The 20,401-nt window shown below is 43.0% G+C and overlaps 1 protein-coding gene across 1 annotated transcript; it reads left to right on the top strand.

The window, feature by feature from the left end:
* Positions 1 to 486: 486 nt before the first annotated feature.
* LOC139480494 (steroid 17-alpha-hydroxylase/17,20 lyase-like) lies at positions 487 to 7,429 on the top strand. The gene is made up of 6 exons (XM_071263584.1): positions 487 to 1,053; positions 2,013 to 2,225; positions 2,714 to 2,882; positions 4,388 to 4,650; positions 5,279 to 5,406; positions 7,213 to 7,429. Exons 1-6 carry the CDS (start codon positions 487 to 489, stop codon positions 7,427 to 7,429), a joined length of 1,557 nt encoding a protein of 518 aa, XP_071119685.1.
* The last annotated feature ends 12,972 nt before the right edge of the window (positions 7,430 to 20,401 follow it).

Raw genomic sequence — 20,401 nt, forward strand, 5'->3', positions numbered from 1 at the left:
ATAATTTTGGCCAAATGCAAATGCCCCGATGAAAGTTCTGCATACAGCTAATAGAAAACGCCTGCGGAAACGGACTGTAGGGTTCAAGCGCTTGCGCACACTGTGTCCACATGGTGAAGCCGTTGAAACACGCAGTGAAGATAGGGCGTGTATTAGGGAATAGCGATATCAACGTTCTACAAAGTCAAGGGAACAATTTTCAAAACATTTTCCAGAAAATACGAGGTGTAATCGGCGACCACAAACTGCATTGAATTCTTGAGGGTGGTGTCATCGGCCTTGATGTAGGATCATGTCTTGACTGTTTGACCCCATCGCGGCTCTCGGTGACCGCATGACCCGTTACGGTTCACTCCTCCATTGACGTGACCCTTAATGCTGTGTGGCGGTGATTCTCACGTCCGTCTTCACTATCAACGTGACATTGACTGCAATATCTTGTTAACACTGCGAATCACTTCACAGAATAGTTAACGTACGTTAACGATGGACATGGCGCTTATCTATCTACTTTCCCTCATCGTAGGGTTATTAGTCTGGCTACTTTACCAGAAATGGTCGAGCTATCGGAAATGCCCTTTACCCCCAGGACCCTCTGGTGTGAGGGTATTCTCGGAGATTATCCACGCCCTTCAGTCGCAGAGAGTCCACCTGTCGGCGGTAAAATGGGCCAAGGAGCACGGCGACATGTTTTCCGTGAATGCCTTCGGGAAGACCATGGTGTTCTTGAACACATCTGAACTGGTCAGAGAAGTGATGAACGGTGCGGATTATAAAGCAGTCACCAACGACAGACCCGAGACCTTCTTCGGTAAATACGTGGCCAACAACTACAGTAACATCACAGAGTTCGTGACGTACGACAGCACGTTGGTGTATTTCAGGAAAATGTTTCACAACTCCCTGAAACTGTACGGAGACGGTGTTCACAGTTTTGAAGCCTTGGCATTGGAAGAGCTTCAGAACGTTGCCCACATTCTGCGTACGTCTTCCGGAAACGTGGACATGGAAACAGTGTTTTCGGAGTCACTTTTACGTGTAATTCATATTCTGGTAGGTGAAGGTCATTCATATTCTGGTAGGTGAATGTCAATCATATTCAGGAAAGAGAAGGTGATCACTATTCTTCTGGGTGGAGGTAATTTATATTAGTGAATGAGAAGGTAATTCATTAAGATGTTGTTTGATTTGAACTTTAACCCGTTGGCCTTATCTGCGTCGCCGCGATAGTTCAAATCTTGTTTGTTGGAAATTGTGATTAAATAATGTTAGTCGACTTCGACCCTTACTTACGGCCCTATTTGAATCGTTTTTTTAAAAAATGACCCCTTTCTAACCAATTTCCCAATTCTTTCATATCGTGTTCAGTGAATAAACCTCATATTTATTTAACTCACGAAAACTATCTTTCTTTTGATTTTCTCTTTTGCCGTTAAACATCTCATCGATTGAAACTGCGTTCATGACGATTAAACTGGATTATGAAACGGTATCATTCTTATCCAAACATTGTATTTCCTGTTCTAATTTTTAACACTGGCGAAGAAAATGTTTATAATTTTGTAGGTCAGCTTTGATCGCACAACCGATAAGTATTAGCTCTAGAACGTCTTCCACCGTCATGTATATCGTGTTGATATGTTGATATTTATATGTGTTGTACCTCATATGTCGAGTGTAATATCGTAATGATAGGTGTTCCACATGTTACTGGTGACGCCCCCACGAAACCTTTAATCGTTTTACGTTTCGGGGAGTCCTTATTCAATGTACACTTTCGATGAAATAAGAATTGGCTTCAGGCATGTTATAACCATGTTGTGATTCGAAACCGGATTCACTTTGACAACTAGTATTACCAAGGTCGAACTACGGGTAAAGATCGGGGAGAATCTGGAGTTCACACGAGCAGCGGATCCTGGCATAGCTAAGGTATGCAACTTTTACAACAAATTTGTAGTCATCCATGCCTCCTGTGACGTATAGAAAACTGGAGATTTTTTTAATAACAGATAACTGGCGATAGTGCCGACAGGGAGACGAACATCATCGATGACATGAAGAACTACAACTTGTGGGGTAATCGCCTGAATGGCTTCGACGTCCAGACGGTGCTTGCTACCATCCCCGTGCTGCGGTATTTCCCTATCAAACATGGCCGCATCTGGCAGAACGCTGTCAAGTATAGGGACGCCGTAGCTCAAGTATTTGTCAAGGATCGGAAGGTCAATATTTTGTTTTCTTCAGTAGTCGGATAAAGTTAAGTAGACTAACATAACAATGATGAACCCCAACTGGGCGATATGTATCTGTATCTCCTGTTCATTCATCTGCATCCTCCCCATCCCTGTCGTGGAATGGGACCAGACTGTGGAATAGAGCTAGCTTGAGCTGGCTAGACTTGCTTTTGTATGCATTTCTAGATTATTTTTTTCATATAATAAATATATTCCACGGTCATGGTGCAGGACTAAAAATTAAGTTATGGTGGTATTTGTAATTATTAATTTTTTTTTCGCCCCGATTATGTTTCTAGGTTTGTCAGCACCATAACTGTGCTCGTGGGTTTTCACCGAAGTGGTAAACATCTGCGACCTGCATCACTTCGGACTTTCCTCTCACATTAAGCTGAAATTCTATGATATAACTGGAATACTGTACACTCACCACACTTCTACATGTGTGTAGTGCTGTCGATTTGTACTGCCCTCAGAAGCGAGATACCCCCGGGGAAGATCGGGGTGGGGTGGTGTCCGTGTTGCTGGAGGAACAGAGACGGAAGGAGGAGGAGGGGGAGCAGCAGCAGCAGCAGCAGCAGGCAGGTGCCCAGGGACTCACGGACGACCAGATATCAGCCATCACACTCGACATGAGTGCAGCAGGTGAGATACGGAGATGACAACACTATACACATAATTTCTGTGTCGTTTGCGCACTACATTCGTCCACGATTTGCCTTTCAAGACGAAAACGTTTGTGCCCACCCTGAAGACATTACCTCCAGCAGCCAAACATCACCAGAATGCAATGGTCATCCCTATGTCCCGGCCTTCTTTCCCCCATAGAGCACATCTGGGACATGATCGGGAGACGTGTTCGCCGACGTCAAAGGCCACCGCTACTCAGCGGAACGGGTCCAGGCGCTGCAGAGTAGGGGACAACACCCTCAAATTATCATTCGGAGATTGATTCGGACCATGTCACACCGCATAAACGAATGTTTGACCCATCTTGGGGGCATGAATTGAGGCGGGTATGGCGGGTAAGAGATACTTGTCAACACTGAAATCGAAAATTGGTCCTGTCAATTATTATTTACAGAGTTATGGCCCTTGCTCCATGCTCTTCAGCTTAGTGCGTAGTGTGTGCAATGGGGGCACGTTTTCTCAGAAACTACTGAAGTTACATGCGTAAAAGTTTACATGCATCTAAGAGATATTTGTCAAGACCGAGTTTTCGAAAGTTGGTCCCGAAAATGATTTGTTTACACAGTAACGGACCTTGATCCATGTTATTTTACTTGGTGCATAGTGTGCGCAATGGGGACATGTTTTCTCAGAAACTACGGAAGTTAGCTTAGCTAAGAGATACTTATCAAGACAGTTCTTTTTTTCTTGAGAAGGGGATTTTTGTGTGTATTAATTTCACATTTTATATCTGAAGACATAAAGCGCCCCATGTGCCTATCTCTCCTAAGGCTACATAGGGCTTTTTTTGATAGTTTTTATCCACTGCTATATGAAAAAGAAAATTCTAATTTGCCCCATGGTGGTGGAAAGTGATAATGCTGTTTTCTTGTTAATCAAGTCATCTGAAGGTGAGGAAAGGTGAAATGGGGTTTAACGTCGCGTCCAAGATTATTGCACTTATATAGCGACGTGAATGTACGTGTGTGTGTTTGTCTGGCTCCTTGTACTAGTCCGGACTGATGCCGATTTATAGTGCTAGCTCACCGAGATACCATGCCGCAGTTTAACATGAATATCCCACTCAGACACAGTATACTGACTCCGAGCCGACCAGTCCTTGTTTTAGCCCTTAAATGCCGAGCGCCAGACACAGTAACAACAAGTACCATCTTTTAACGTCTTTTGGTATGACGCGGCCGGGGGTTGAACCCCGGACCTTCCGCTCTCCGGGCGGACGCTCTACCACAAGGAGGCGGTCTCAAGTCATCTGAAACGTTCACCTTTAGACTACACGCCCTTATCGTCCTTCTCTGTTGTTCGCACACTAACAGTACACCGCCATCATCTTCTGTTGAGTGTCATGTTAGACCTCGTCCTTCCTTTATCTTATCCATCCATTACAATCACTCGGCACCTCTTTGTATTTCCGCGATCATCTGTTATTTAAACCAGCGTTATAGATGGCGTTATCGTTACAGCCTACCTGACCTCGAAGGGGGCTCTCGTCGGCATGTTCCTGTCGTTTCTGCATTACCCACATATTCAGGAACGGATATATAACGAGATCGAGGCTAAGATTGGAACCCGTAACCCTGTTATTGAGGACCGCTCCAGTCTTCCTTACACCGAAGCAACCATTCTAGAACTGCTGAGGTACATCAGTCATGCAGTGCTGGGAGTTCCACACAGTTGTAGAAAGGACATCGAAGTAAGAGGGTTCACCATTCCAAAGAATGCTATGGTACGTATAACTTATTGGTAACGGGTCTTTAGCATGCATGAATGCTGATTTTCAGGGGATGGTGCATCAAGAATATGATTGTGGTAGTGACAATGATGATGATGATGATGATGCTTTCTATGCTCAATGGAATCTGTTTCGTCGGACAATCGAGACTGGTTATTCTCTGGCGTTGACTTATCTTATTTATGATTATGGTATTGTTGCTTCATGTTTTGTGTGTTGTTTAACGCTATTATTCCAGCTATATGACGGCGGTCTGTAAAAAATCGGGGCTGGACCAGACAATCCAGCATCATGAGCATCGATCCAATGACATGCATCAACCAAGTCAAATGGGATACAATGACATGCATCAACCAAGTCAGCGAGCCTGACCACCCGATCCCGTTAGTCGCCTATTACGACAAGAATGGGTTACAGAAGACCTATTCTACCCCTATGCTTCTTCCTATACAGGTGTACATATAGGAGTTCGGACCTTAGGCGGACATTTTACGAGCTATACAGCAAAACACGTTCAATATTCGCCTTCATTATGATGCTCTCGGGTTTCACTAAAACTTGACACTGAAATGCTGTTCCCAGCTGCGTTAACCCCATCACACCCACTCTGATTCTGTGTCAGGTAGTCTCCAACCTGTGGTACATCCACCACGACGAGGCTGTGTGGGGAGACCCGTGGAAGTTCCGCCCGGAGAGGTTCCTCGGAGATGACGGGACACTCCTCGGTGGGGAACACCCCCTCAGACGGAAGTAAGTAAACAGGTCCTTTGGAATTTAAAAAAAAAAAAAAAATCTGTTCTAAAATTGTTAAAGGTTCTGGAGATGATGTGTTGTGGGTTCTGCTTTAAGAGAAAAGTACAGGCAAGACTGTCTCTGACAGAAATCTCAGCTCCACCAGAATAGTAAATAGTCAAATGTTTCGGTAACATCAACATTTAGTGTTCTCGTAAGGGGCTACGGCGTAGCCTTAAAGCGTTCGCCAGTTACGCCGAAGACCCGGGTTCGATTCCTTACTTGGGTACAATGTACGAAGCCCATTTCTTGTGTCCCCCGCAGTGATATTCCTGGAATAATGCTAAAAGCGGGGTGAAACCATACTCATTCACTCGTAAATATGACGAGACATAGTCCCTGTTGACACTGACCATTTAAATGACGGGTGAAATTTGGTTTAACTTCGCGTTCAAGATTATTGCATTAATTTTGCGACTCGGGTGCGCGTGTCGGCATGTGCTAGTCCGGACTAATGCCGGTTTTATAGTGCTAGTCACTGAGATATCATCCCGACGTTTACCATGGATACCTCACTCAGATTCAGTGAACTGGCTCCGAGTCGACCGGTCCTTGTTTTATCCCCTTAATGCCGAGCGCAAAACAGGGTAAAAGTTAGTATTTGAACGTGATTGAGGCACTAGGCTTGGTCACTTGGCAGAACTGGTAAGTTTGATTCAATTAATTCACACACCATTTTGGCTGCAAACTCGTTTTTGTATAATTTTCAAAATCAACCTTGCAGCTAATGAGAAGAGTGAGTGAGTGAGTGAGTGAGTTGTGTTTAAGATCGCTTTTAACAGTATTCCAGTTATATCGCTGCGTGTCAGCTTAATGTGGGAGGAAAGCCAGAAGTGATGCAGGTCTCAGACGTTTCCCACTTCTGCTGACAAATCAGAAACATAATCGGGGTGAACCGGGATTCGAACCCACACACATCACAGGTTTCTGGCATGCCCAAGGGACGCAACTCTGCACAGCGAATCGCGGCGCCTTAGACGACTGGGCCACCCGTGCCCCCTGCTAATGAGAAGAGTTGCCACACAGAAACAATGTTTTAGTACCACCTGGAACTGATAACCTTGACCTTGGGCATGGGCACCAGGTCACGGAACATAGATCCTCCTAAGAGTAGTGTCTGCTTATAATGTCGCAGTCAGCAGCATGGCATATATATGACGTGACTTGTTTTTGTTTGTTTGTTTGTTTGTTTGTTTGCTGTTTAACACCGCACTCAGCAATATTCCAGCTATATGACGACGGTCTGTATATTATCAAGTTTGGACCAGACAATCCAGTGATTGATATCACGAGCATCGATCCACGCATTTGGTATACGATCAACCAAGTTAGCGAGCCTGACAACCCGATCCCATTAGTCGCCTCTTACGACAGGCATAGTCGCCTGTTACGACGCGTATTCGTTTCTGAAGTGTCTACCGGAACTTCACGGGTCAGATGTGTCTTGAAAGTAATCTTGAATCCAGCTTCAGTGGTAAACCGCAAAAGCAACCATCCACGCCGTCGTGCCAAGATGACGCACAATCAGCTCGAGCACAGTCTATGTCCGATTAAGTGGACTCGTCCGATAACCATTTGAGGAACTTGGGCCCATTCTGTCCCATATTCCCTTTGCAGAGCGTCTTTTAATAAAGCATGACCTCATCGTCCAGCCTGACATGCTATTCTTAATACAAAACATATTGTTTTATAATTGCTCTCTATGTTTTTAAACGTTTAATTGCTTGAGTAATGTTATATTTAGCCTCTTATCCTCTTTTACAGTCTACTTCCGTTTGGGACCGGAAGACGTCAGTGTCCTGGCGAAACTCTTGCGAGGTCAAGGCTGTTCCTGTACGTCACGTTCCTGTTACAGCGTTTCGTGTTTCTGCCACCAGAGGGCGAGACGCTTCCGCCTTTCGATCCGAGTCTCTGGAACCCTGGCATTATCATACAACCGCTGAAGTTCACCTGTAGAGTCGCTAGTCGCCTACAGAAGTGAGGCAAGCGCTTCTTTCTCTGAGATGCTTATTCGAAGTGATGAGTTTGATCAGTCATCCCACCCACGTGTTAATTCAATTGTACTCGTATGCTTTCAGAACCCACGAATACTTGCATGGGGTTCATGGGATTTATTAAGTCTGTCGTTCCTCAAGTATGAAGATCCCAACACAATAGTGTGTCATGTTGATGAGGATGATAATACCAAAAAAATATGAATAAGGTTAAATTAGTGGTATTCAGTTACAAGAATCTGTTTGTCAAAGTTGACATGCTTGATGAAGTTGCATGCTAGTATCTACATCTAGCTATCTAGGGGTGGCCACACACCCTTTTTGAAATGTGAATGTGAAAAAAAATGTTACCTACCATGATAACATGTTCATTTTACGTTTACGTAAAATAAATAATGGTTCACATATCGTATGTGTGATGTTTCGGTGGAACCCTCAACTGAAGGTACAGATGGCCAAGTTGGAACCCCTTTTTTTTTAAATCATGGATCCGCCCCTGAACACAATTGCTTGATTTCACTCTTTTAACTTCAACTTTGCCCAAACATAAAATGAATGACACCTGTCTAAATGTTATCTATGAACACAATGGCATGTTACGTTCTATGGCTGCCAGTGTAGCTTTGGTGTTACTTGACATTAATGAAAGTGAGTTTGGTGGTGAGGTGAGGTGAGGTGAGGTGAGGTGAGGTGAGGTGGGGTTTAACGTCGTGTTATTGTACTCATACAGAGGTATGTTACATGCAACACAATAGGTCAAATTTGTGTCAGATGCAAAAAAGTAACAGGCCCCAGAATTCACATTACTGCACTCACGAAAGTTCACAATATTGTCACTGTTACATGTCTTGACAGAGGCCTGTCTGAGATCTTGAATCTTGTCTGTTTTGCCGTAAAAGGCGACTGCTGTCGTCGCAAGAGGCGACTAACGGGATCAGGTGGTCAGGTTCGCTGTTTTGGATGATGCATGTCATCGTATCCAAATTGCGTGGATCGATGATTATGATGTCAATCACTGGATTTTCTGGTCAAGACTCAATAATTTACAGACGGCTGGCATATTGCTGCCATATTGCTGCCATATTGCTGAGTGCGGCGTTAATAAACAAACACACAAACAACATAGGTTGAAGTACGTACGCTGCCTTCATCAATATCCCAGCCATACCACAGCGGAGGATACAAAACAATGGATATACATATATATTTGAGGACTCGTCCCTGGGCCTTCGGCTTGATATGCCAACGTTAAGCATTGTGGTTAACATCTCTGAAAAGTGCTACTTTGAGCATTCAAGACAGACTGAAACATGGATATAATTGAAATACTGTTAACGACGTATGCTCAACGCATTTACTCTTTTGAAAGCGACCCGTGAAGATCTGGGGTAGAATAGGTCTTCAGCAACCCATGCTTGTCGTAAAAGGCATGATGCATGTCATCGATCCCAATTGCGTGGATCGATGCTCATGATATTAATCACAGGATTGTCTGGTCCAGCCTCGATTATCTACAGACCGCCGCCATATAGCTGGAATATTGCTGAGTGCGGCGTTAAACAACAAACCGACCAACCATCCAGCTTTTGAAAGCGGTGGATTATTGAATGAAGAGGACATATAATATCACTGAAATCACCATCTTTAGTGTCGTACTCGTAAAGATTCTATGGTATGATCCGTATGACATCGTTGTACGATGAAACGTAAGTATCTGCCACGGAATTAAAACACATCTGTGACGTCATTCTATAATGAACGCTCCATTATTTTTAAGGAATGGAGAGTTGCTTGTAAACTGTACATTATCTTGAAGCAGCATTTGCATTTTTCAAATATTTTCAACTACAGAATATTTTGTCAAAGTGTACAAGTAGGGATGAGTTTTAAGAAGGGGAATATCCTCGTAACTCTCCATTCCTTAAAAATAATGGGCCTCTGTTCCATTATTTTTAAGGAATGGAGAGTTACTCGGACCCCCCCCCCCCCCCTCCCCTCTACGTAATGAGCGAAGAAGGTTGGTTGGTTTGGTTTTCGTTTAACGCCACACTCAGCAATATTCTAGGTATATGACGGCGATCTGTAACTAATCGAGTCTGGACCAGACAATCCAGTGATTAATATCATAAGCATCGATCGCTTCGACAGACGCTTCTCATCCTTCTCATCTGTGACGTCTAGCTAGTTTCAGCGACCAATTGGATATGTAAAATATGTCTTCAGCAACCCATGCTTGCCGTAAAAGGCGAATATCGAATGTCAAAAGATGCTACAAAGGGGACCGGGTGGTCAGGCTCGCTGACTTGGTTGATGCATGTCATCGTATCCAAATTGCGTGGATCGATGCGTTTGATGTCATATCACTGGATTGTCTGGTCCAAACTCGATTATTTACAGACCGCCGTTATATAGTTGGAATATTGCTCCCGTTTTATAGCTGGAATATTGCTGAGTGAGGCGTTCAACGGCAAACAAAATCACAAAATCTAAAAGAACGGTGAACAACAACAACAACAACAACAACAACAACAACAACAACAACAACAAATCATATCAGGGGGAGTGTAACATTCAAACTAGGATATGTTTGATTAAACATAGTGCAGGGGTCTTATATATATGCAGGGGGTTATACATGTGTTCATGAGCCAGACACCCACGTGTTATGATATCGGACCATTCTGCTGCCTCCAGGGTAAATATAAATGCATTTATTTTAAGGGTAACTCCTTTGAACAACTGTTCAACAGGAGCTCACATCTTTGTGCCATGTCGATGGTTGACCTACTTTTCTTTAAACTATTGTAAACAGGTTTAGTTCAGAAACGGCACCAGATACTGTCTGTCCCGAGGACAGATGTAGGACATATCCTCGGTACGGGCCGTGTGTTGAATAACATTATATGTGATGTTCTGTAGCGTTCTATCCACATGTGGTGTGGCTTTACATACGTGCGGGCATTGAGACCTAGTGCACTTGTCCTCTGTGAGTTCAACGTCGAAGAAATGTATCTTGAAAATAGTTTTTTTTTAATGAAGACTGCATTAATTTGTTTTTAGTACCTATATAAACCTCTAAGATTAAGTTTGATGAATGGAGGATAGTCATACTTTCTGACCAGATACCATTGTTACGCCTTTCATATGTGTTATAGAGGCGGTGGGGTAGTCTAGTGGTTAAAGCGTTCCCTCGTCAGGCGGAATACCCAGGCTCGATTCCCCACATGGGTACAATGTGTGAAGCCCAGGTTTGGTGTCCCCCGCCGTGATATTGTATTGGTGGAATATTGCTGAAAGCGGCGTAAAACCATACTCACTCACTGTCTATTATTTGAAGCAGCGATATGACGGATAGCTTTACCAACAACATACATTTCGACAAAAGAAAGTGAACCTATCATTTTTAGTATTGATGGCCGATACTTGTAAAACAATAGAACTGGGTCTATTATTGGAATCTTTTGGTAGCTAGAAATAACAAATTATTTGTTTGTTTGTTGTTTAACGCCGCACTCAGTAATATTCCAGCTATATGACGGCGGTCTGAAGATAATCGAGTCTGGACCAAACAATCCAGTGGTTGACATCATGAGCATCGATCGACATCCAGGTTAAGATGGTATGGTGGTCACGTGGTGTCCTGTGTACTGGATGTACTGCATATGAGGGCAATACTTCACGCATGGCTGCGGAGAGATTTCAAGGACTATACCCGGATCCTTGGGTGCCTTTGTACCAGGTCAGTGTGAGAAGAGACATTTACTGCATTAACGATAAGAGGTCAAACATGCCGTGCTTGACACATGTCCTTGAAAACACAATACAAGGCTTCTTTTGATGAAAATAATAACATGCGAGTCAACAAGTCGGCCATGCATCACCGCAGATGTGTACACCGCCTCCTCGGTCTAGAACTACACTACCTGGCAAAAGAAAGTATACACCTACGTTTTATGATGGCCCAGATTGAACCTAACAAGAAATGGTTATTCCGTGGTGAAATATTTGATACATTACATTCATCATAGCAATGCTTAAGGAATATGGGGGATGGCAATTCTACACTATATACACAGTAATGAGCGGGGTGCATTGCCCTGATCAGTGTGTGCGGGTACTTTCTTTTGTCCGGTAGTTTAGTAGGCTACAGTTTTCACGAGTTAAGTTTCTGACGCACCTATTCATAATTTTTGAAACGTGAATTATGTCAGCGCCGTGGGTGAATTCCTGTCACGCGACATTGAGTCTACCCCTGAAATTAAACTTACCCAGAGATGAAGATTAAGTTATTTCTATCTGATGGCGTAAAATTAAATACCGATCTAAAACTGGTTTGAAAAATAGACAGTTGTAAGTGCTGTCAGAGAGTTTGCTGTGCGTAAGCGTAAAAGAACAGTAACATTTTATCGTTCACCGTTAAACGTATACTGTTCGAAGATTATAATATTTTATAGCCGTCTAATGTGAACGAGGACAATGATACTTAATATCTGAATGACAATGATATATCATGTAATGATTTGGGGGTCGGTGGGGTAGCCTAGTGGTTACAGCGTTCGCTCGTCACGCCGAAGATCCAGGTTCGAATCCCATCCAGGGTACAATGTGTGAAGTCCATTTCTGGTGTCCCCGCCGTGATATAGCTGGAATATTGCTAAAATCGGCGAAAATCCATACTCATGATCTATGTGTCTATTCATAACCTTACACATTCGAAACGGAAAATAGCTTGACTGAATAACTTGGGATGATATCTCAGAACAGAATAATCCCGCAGAATGCGAAAATTCCAAACTGTCAAGCGTGTATTTACTCACCAACATCTAGAATGCTAATCGAACAGTTGTTAAGTGTGTTTGTGCGCGTTATACATGTGTACTTCCAAGCCCCCCTCCCAGCTAAAAAACCCCCAAACAAATAAAAACAAAAACAAAACAAACATGGTATTTTTACGGATATACGTTTTTCGGATTGACCGAGCCGATGCGAGATTATTTGTTCAAGTATTCGCTTGTCACGCCTATGGCCGGGTTGAATTCATTCAGTGGGTGTAATGCGCAAAGGCAGTTATTGAAGTTCACGCCATGGTGGACCCGGAATACTCAGTCGCTCATCCCCGCAGGTCCCATGCACCAGTAATATAACTTTTACATGAACATCTAATGTAATATTCGATGCAATTTGAGAGGACGACACAACTGACCTTTGTTTTGCTTGTTAAGGCTAAACCATTTAGCTAAACTAAACCATTTATAGAGACACGTTTTGATGTCTCCTGTGCCACTTTAAGCCACTGTGAATGTTTATATGATCTCCTTGGCCTATTTTATCTGCCTTGCCCCAGGGGATCAGCCGATTGACTGGATGACTTTATGAACGTGATCTATGTGATCTACCTTCCTCCCGCCATCAGCTGATAGACTCGATGACTGAAGCTGACTGCAAAGGGCAACTTCGATCAATGATTGGTGATCGATAACGTGAGTAGCAGTTGTGACCTGTTTTTATCAGTTGTTTTACGGATTTTTCCTCTCAAAACTTGAAGACGGTGGTGGAAAATCCCCCCTAAAAGCACGTTTAATTGTTTTTATCTCTTGTGTAAACATATAGTCGGGAGGCATTAAAAAATAAATACGTTATAATTCCGTGTCATGAGGGCCAAGTTCCCGATCAATTATTGAAACATGCTGTCTTGATGGGTTTAATATATTGAAAACACTTTGTGATACATTTTATTGCTAAATGGGGTTTTCAGACACGACGTAAAAACTCTCAAGTGAGAATTATTTCGTTTTCTTCTTTCCAGATTTTTTACGGTAAGTGTATCAGCAGTCGTCTTCAGCCTCCAATACATGTAAATATAATATCCGCCCAAAGTCACAAAATAGTTTGTTTGTAAAAAACAGTTTACGGTATTTAGCCGTATAAGGCCAAGTACGATAATAATAATAATAAGTTACCAATCTTTTTCTTACGTTAATTAATAAGAACATCTGAAATTCAGCGTTTCTACTCGACGCATATGCCTAACCCCATTTCTCTCGGAACGCCCACACCAAATGCAAGTTGCAGTTCTGCGTGGGTTATTTCAGTTTGTCAATGGGTGTCTTGTGTTGTGGGATAGAAGTGCTCGATACGGGCCCTAGTTTGCTCTACTTTTTGGAACATGTTTTCTCTACTTTGTACTACATGTATGCCCCGATTTGCTGACAGCACAGTCTGTCCCGATACGAGGTCTAAATCGGCACAGTCGCGTCAAACTGACCTCCAGGTAAAGACCTTTGTCAGCTAAGAATGAGAATAAAAACATTCTGTAAACTTTTTAATGGTAAATGATCAAATGGTAAATGATGTAATTAAGGCAGATGGACTGGGACAATATATATATTCAAGATGACTGCTCTTAAATAGCGACCTGTATGTGTGTCCGTGTGTGCGTGTGTGTGTCCGTGTGTGTGTGTGTGTGTGTGTGCGTGCGTGCGTGCGTGCGTGCGTGCGTGCGTGTGTGTGTGTGTGTGTGTGTGTGTGTGTGCGTGTAATATGCCCTTGCCAACTAATTGTCAGTGAGTGAGTGACTAGGTTTAGAATTGTGAGTGAGTGTGTGGTTGGGTGAGTGAGTGAGTGAGTGAGTGAGTGAGTGAGTGAGTGACAAGGTTTAGACGCTAACATCAGCACGACGGGGTATGTATGGTTGTCAAAGTGGCTACAGATATTAGGACTTGGCATGACACATAATTGGGACTCGAATCTAGGTCATCAGAATGACGATTTAACACTATAAGCACCCACCGCAAATTTGGAAACGCACTTAAATGATGGTCGGGCTGACCTATTCAAAAAGCATTTATAACGATTATCTATCCGAGGTGAACTCAGAGCCGCAATTAGCTTTCCGGAAACCTTTGATCATAGGTTCGAATCCCGGTTCGCTATGATTATGTTTCTAGGTTTGTCAGCACCATACCCGTGCTCGTGGGTTTCAACAGAGTGCTAAACGAGACCTGCATTATTTCAGGCTTTCCTCCCACACGAAGCTGACACACCGTGATATAACTGGAATACGATCAAAAGCGGCGTTAAACCCAACTCAAATAAAGGTAAACCCAGTGATATCGAGTGTCAGATTTAGGGCAATTTCTTTTCAAACCAAGAAGACATAACAGTAAGCCTTTCAACAGCTTCCAACTGGTTGTGCGTACTTTGCGCTCGGTGAAACCACACACGACTGTCCTCGTTTCTGGACAAGCCTGGTCAGGGAGTTGCTCAACGGTTGGGGACAAAGGTCAAGATGACAGGCATGGCAAGATAACTTGTGCTTCACATTTATCAAAATACTGTCCCAGTTCTTGATCTACGTTGAATAGCAGAATACAGAATGAAACCCACATCGTGCAGCTTATCAAGCAGGGTCAGTTACCCAAATGTAACAAATGGTCGGGTAGCCTAGTGGTTTTCTCGTGGTTCGCGTTCGCCCGTCACGCCGAAGACCCGGGTTCGATTCCCGAAATTGGTACAATGTGTGAAGCTAATTTCTGGTGTCCCCCGCCGTGATATTGCTGGAATATTGCTAAAAGCGGCGTAAAACCATACTCACTCAATCAATAAACCTAATGTACATACGAGTTAAGAGTTGTCAACTGATCTCGAGGGGTATATAGAGTGATGTACCCTGGGTATGAACCTATGTACCCGAGTCTACAGCAAGGGATACATAGGTTAACACACAGGGTACATCACACCATAAGCCCCGAGGGATCGGTTGACAACGAACTCATCCACATTCATTCATACAAATCCGGAATATATGTGATATATATATAAAGCTTTGATTTAGCAATTTTGACAGCTAGCAGACGACGCAAACCGAATTACTTTCCTTTACCAAAAGCATACGGATGAACATCGGTTCATGACAGCTCAACGATACTCATGCGAGATAAGCAAGTTACCTAAGTTGTGTTCCGATTGTTTTCTTGGCGTGGAATATGAGTGGGCTACATGGAAAATAATTGCCCGTTCCTTAACCAATCAGAAGCTTGTATTTTAATGTAAGGCGAGATAAGTACATTTCGTTGTCCAGTAACAGGGCCAGTAGCGGGACTTTATCTTGTTCATTTTTTGTTTGCGGATCTTATGCTATCAAGATATCTTGGTACACCCGAAATGCAAACTTATTTTATACATATTTATTTGTTAAGCTATGCATCAGGAGAGGCTTGTAACGGCATTTTCCAAAACAAAGCGACTCGGTCAGTATCATGAATCAATTGTTTTAAAAATGTCATAAAATATATCATACAATTAGTGAAAAACATTTTATTTATTTCTTATTTTTTAAATTTGGTTTTGCCAGTCCTTGTTGCTGGTTTAAGTTGGAGATGAGATACACATAGACAAAAACACACTTGGTTCTGAAATAGTTCTGCAATAGTTCCGCAATAATATGACGAATTCCCTAACAGTTTTTTTTTCTTTCTAAAAAAACCCAGGTTTTCCTGGATTTTAAGTGCTAAATCACAAGGGGCTTTCCTCCAACGTCAGGCTGACGCGATTTGATATAACTGATATACTGTTCGAAGCGGCGTTAAAATCAACTCACTCACTCACAGTCCCCTTGTACATCAAGTTAAGCTGGTTGTCAGGGGAGTTGTTGAGGGATTGAGTCTTTAAAAGGCCTTTTGGATAACCACACATCCCTTACAAATAGGTGCATTTCGGTCAAAGGCTGATGGTAAAGTAAATTATTGTAATAAATATGCATTGTGTTACGACTGTATTGACTGAACTATAAATGTTCTGTTGCAGTGTAAATATACTCGCAGTTCCATCAGCCCTCAAGTACAGAGAAGGTGAGGTGAGGTGAGGTGAAATGGGGGATAACGTCGCGTCCAAGATTATTGCACTTATATAGCGACGTGCATGTACGTGTGTGTGTGTGTGGCTGCTTGTACTAGTCCGGACTAATGCCGATTTATAGTGCTAACCCACTGAGATACCATGCCGCAGTTTAACATGAATACCCCACTCAGACACAGTATACTGACTCCAAGCCGACCAGTCCTTGTTTTAGCCCCTTTATGCCGAGCGCCAGACAGGGTAACAACAAGTACCATCTTTAAACGTCTTTTGGTATGACGCGGCCGTGGATCAAACCCCGGACCCTCCGCTCTCCGGGCGGACGCTCTACCACTAGACCACGGAGGCGGTCGTCAAGTACAGAGAAACCTGGAAGGCTCTGCTAGGAAACCCTGACGTCAGAACGTTTTTTGTTTAGGTGCAGTGAAATGGGGTTTAACGAATATGATTACTGCACTTATATAACGACGTGCGTGCGAGCGTGTAGTTGTACTTCTCAGGACTAATGTCGGTTTTATAGTGCTACGCCACTGAGATACCATATGGCAGTTGAACATGGATACCCCACACAGACACAGTATACTGACTCCGAGCCGACCAGTTTCCCTTTAATGCCAAGCGCCAGGCAGGGTGACAACAAGTACCATCTTTTACCGCCTGTTGGTAGGACGCTACCGGGATCACACCTACTGACCTTCCCCTCTTCGGCCATACGCTCTATCCAATAGACCACGTAGGCGGTCTCCTGCGTTTGAAAGTCTACGAATAAACAAATGGAATTCATCGAACAAATACTTAATCCAATAATTAACGGTCGATCGATCCGTGAACTACAAGTGTTTGTTCTGTCGTTTGTTATTTAAAGCGACACTAAGCATTATTATAATTATATAACAGCAGCCTGTAAATTATAGAGTCTAAAAAATCCAGTGATCGATATTGCGAGCAACGTAGCCGTGGGGGTACGATGACACGCCATAAACCAAGTCACGACCACCGAATCCATTTGGTCGTCTCTTACGACCAACACAGGTTTCTAGGAACCTCACCTACGTGTAAGTGGTAAAAGTCTCAGACCTGCATCATCCTTCCTACCGTGGTATAATTGGAATAACTCACTCACTCACTCTAGGAAGCTGTTCTAACCAGGAATCCCCACGGGGTAAACGGAGAGTGTGTCACCCTGACAGGAAGTAGTCAGTCGGCAGAGCGTTCTCTGGGCATTATGCCCGTAAGTAGCTTTGTTAATATATGGCCAGTGTGATGTGCTTGGATCGGAAATGTCAGTAGGCTATCGCTAATGAGTGAATGGATAACTGTAGATTGTGTTATCAGGACTAATGATTAGTACAGGTAAATAAGGCAAATAATCGCGGAAAGCTTGAATGTACTTTTTGTACTTGGTAACTTAAGGACAATCAAGACATGACGCTTACATCTTGCACAATCATTTGTCGTCCTGGAAACAAGAGGTGAGTGAACGAGTTCATGTTCAACGTCTATCACAGAAGGTTAAGATATTCAGGGAGAAAGCTCTAGCCGCAGACGTTTACGACTTTGATGACACTGTATGGTGGTCCCTATGACAGACAAAGGATATTAACTGTGCTAATCACGGGTTCGAACCAGAATAAGCGGATCCTGGCAAGTAGGAATTCACCTCTGAGCATTGAGGAGGACAAACCTTTACAGAACGTAATCCAGTCGTACTATCACTAAGAGATGACAACGTTCTATCGGTGAGCATTCTATGATTAATTTTTTTATCGTTTGAGTACATTGATGTGACCTTGCGGAGACCCCAACCACCCCAACATAATCTCAATAGTTTATTAATTATTGAGGAATGGGATTCGTTTCACAAAATAATTTCTTGGGGTTGTCTACATTTTCACAATTAAGTTGGGATTTGGGTGCGTAGGGGTAGGTATCAAAAGTTATGGAAAATATTTTTAATCCTGACATTTTAAGCTGCTCCCTAAGAGGCGACTCCACTGATCTGGTTCCGTGACGTATCGAGTTTTATAGCTGTGGTGTTGCTGGAATATTTCTGAATGCGGGGTAAAACAACAACCAAATTAAAGATGATAGAAGCCAGTTTTTAGAGAGGTAAAGACTGACAATATCCTGACCAACGATGTCCATATTATTAAGGTCCCGATTAACGAGGTTGAGACTCACGAGGTCCTGACAAACGAGGTCCAGATTAGCAAGGTCGAGATAAACCATGCCCCAAGATAAACCAGGTCCCAAGATAAACCAGGTCCAGATGAATACGGTACAGACTAACTTTGTATTGACTAACAGGGTCCTGAATAACGGGGTCCTGAAGATATAGATGCCCAGACTCCAGAAAAATGAGATCCGCACAAATGAATCTCGAAGATCTAGACACTCAAAATCCAGAAACACGAGATCTGCACACCGGAGTCCTGAAGATCTAGACGCTCCAGCTCAAAGTCTAGAAAAACGAGATCCGCGCAACGGGGACGCCACTATATGTGATCGCTGAAGCTTTGTAGTTCCAACTGACCAGTTAAACAGAGCGAGGAGTTCTTCACGAACAAAGATATTGCTAAAGCGTTGTAAAAAACGTGCCTATCTCAAGTCCTTTAACGTTACCAGCTTTAGTGAGTGAGTGAGTGAGTATGGTTTTACGCCGCCGCTTTCCCATATCGGGAATCGAACCCGGGTCTTCGGCGTGACGAGCGAACGCTTTAACCACTAGGCTACCCGACCGCCCCGTTACCAACTTTAGATATAGCAATGGGACAATAGCGGGGAAAAAGGTAAATGTTATACAACATATATCTCTATCTTATGTATTTAATCATTTCGTACTCGCATTTATTTCAGTTAGCTAGTTTTAGTCAACTAGTCGGCATTCGTTGCCTCAAATAATATACAGGGGATTTCTTTCACAAAGAAATCTGAAGGCAAGTCTATAACAAGTCTATGTTTTAAATATAGGAGTCGTAGGGCTGCGATCGCTTTGCGCAATCAGAGCCGGATAATAAAATATACGACCACTCTAAATATTTTCATAGTTATTTAAAAAAATACAAATCCAGAGAGGGGCACATGTCTGAGTGACCTAGAAAACAAAAACCGTAAGAGACATTGACAGTTTTTATGAATGCATCCGGCCTGCCTTCTGGGCATGCTCTCGAGGTCAACGCTGGTGTGTGGGCGAATATTTATTAGTCATTCCATTGAGTAAACTAGCGACATACGATTAGATATGCTGAAAATAGAACATGTCTTTGGGATGATATCACATAAAAGGTCTACATGGGATGAAGTTGTACCTGTTTGAAGTTCCCCATCTGGTGTAATCAACTAGTCAGCATGTGGTTTATTTTACGGATATGCATTTTGGGAGTCACCGACTATTTTTTCGTATTTGAGGTTGGATCGACTAACCACATTTGTAAAAATTATTAATATATTTTTAAAGTGACTGAGACAGTCATAGTGAAAAACAATGTTTACTGCACGATAACGAAATTCAATACACGTCTTTGCACTTTGCCTTCTATAAATAACCCCCAAAATAACGCGCACTTAACGACTGGTGTAGATGGGATAGGCTGTATCCTGATTCCAGAACATATTAATTCATAATACAAGTTTATGATAAAACTTTGATGTTGTATGTGGTTAGAGTGAGTGTTTGTTGGTTGTTTAACGCCGCACTGAGCAATATTCCAGCTATATAATAATAATAATTCTTCAAAGCGAATACAAATCATCTGTTCTTATGAGTGAGTGAGTATGGTTTAAAAAACCCGCCGCTTTTAGCAATATTCCAGCAATATCACGGCGGGGGACACCAGAAATGGGCTTCACACATTGTACCCATGTCGGGATTCGAACCCGGGTCTTCGGCGTGACGAGCGAACGCTTTAACCACTAGGCTACCCGACCGCCCCCACACTTATGTAAATCTGTGGTCAGACTGGTCCGGTTAATGGCCACGTTAGTGTAGTTCAGTATGACATATGAAGAGCTGTAGCCAATTGGCAGTCCGTGGGTCAGTTGACACAGCTACAGGTCATCTCCTCACGTACCTTCCACGCTTTGGCTTGTGTGCCCTTTGATAA

This window comes from Haliotis cracherodii, unplaced genomic scaffold (assembly GCF_022045235.1).
Source record: "Haliotis cracherodii isolate W230 unplaced genomic scaffold, xgHalCrac1.p SCAF_4, whole genome shotgun sequence".
Lineage (NCBI taxonomy): Eukaryota > Metazoa > Mollusca > Gastropoda > Lepetellida > Haliotidae > Haliotis > Haliotis cracherodii.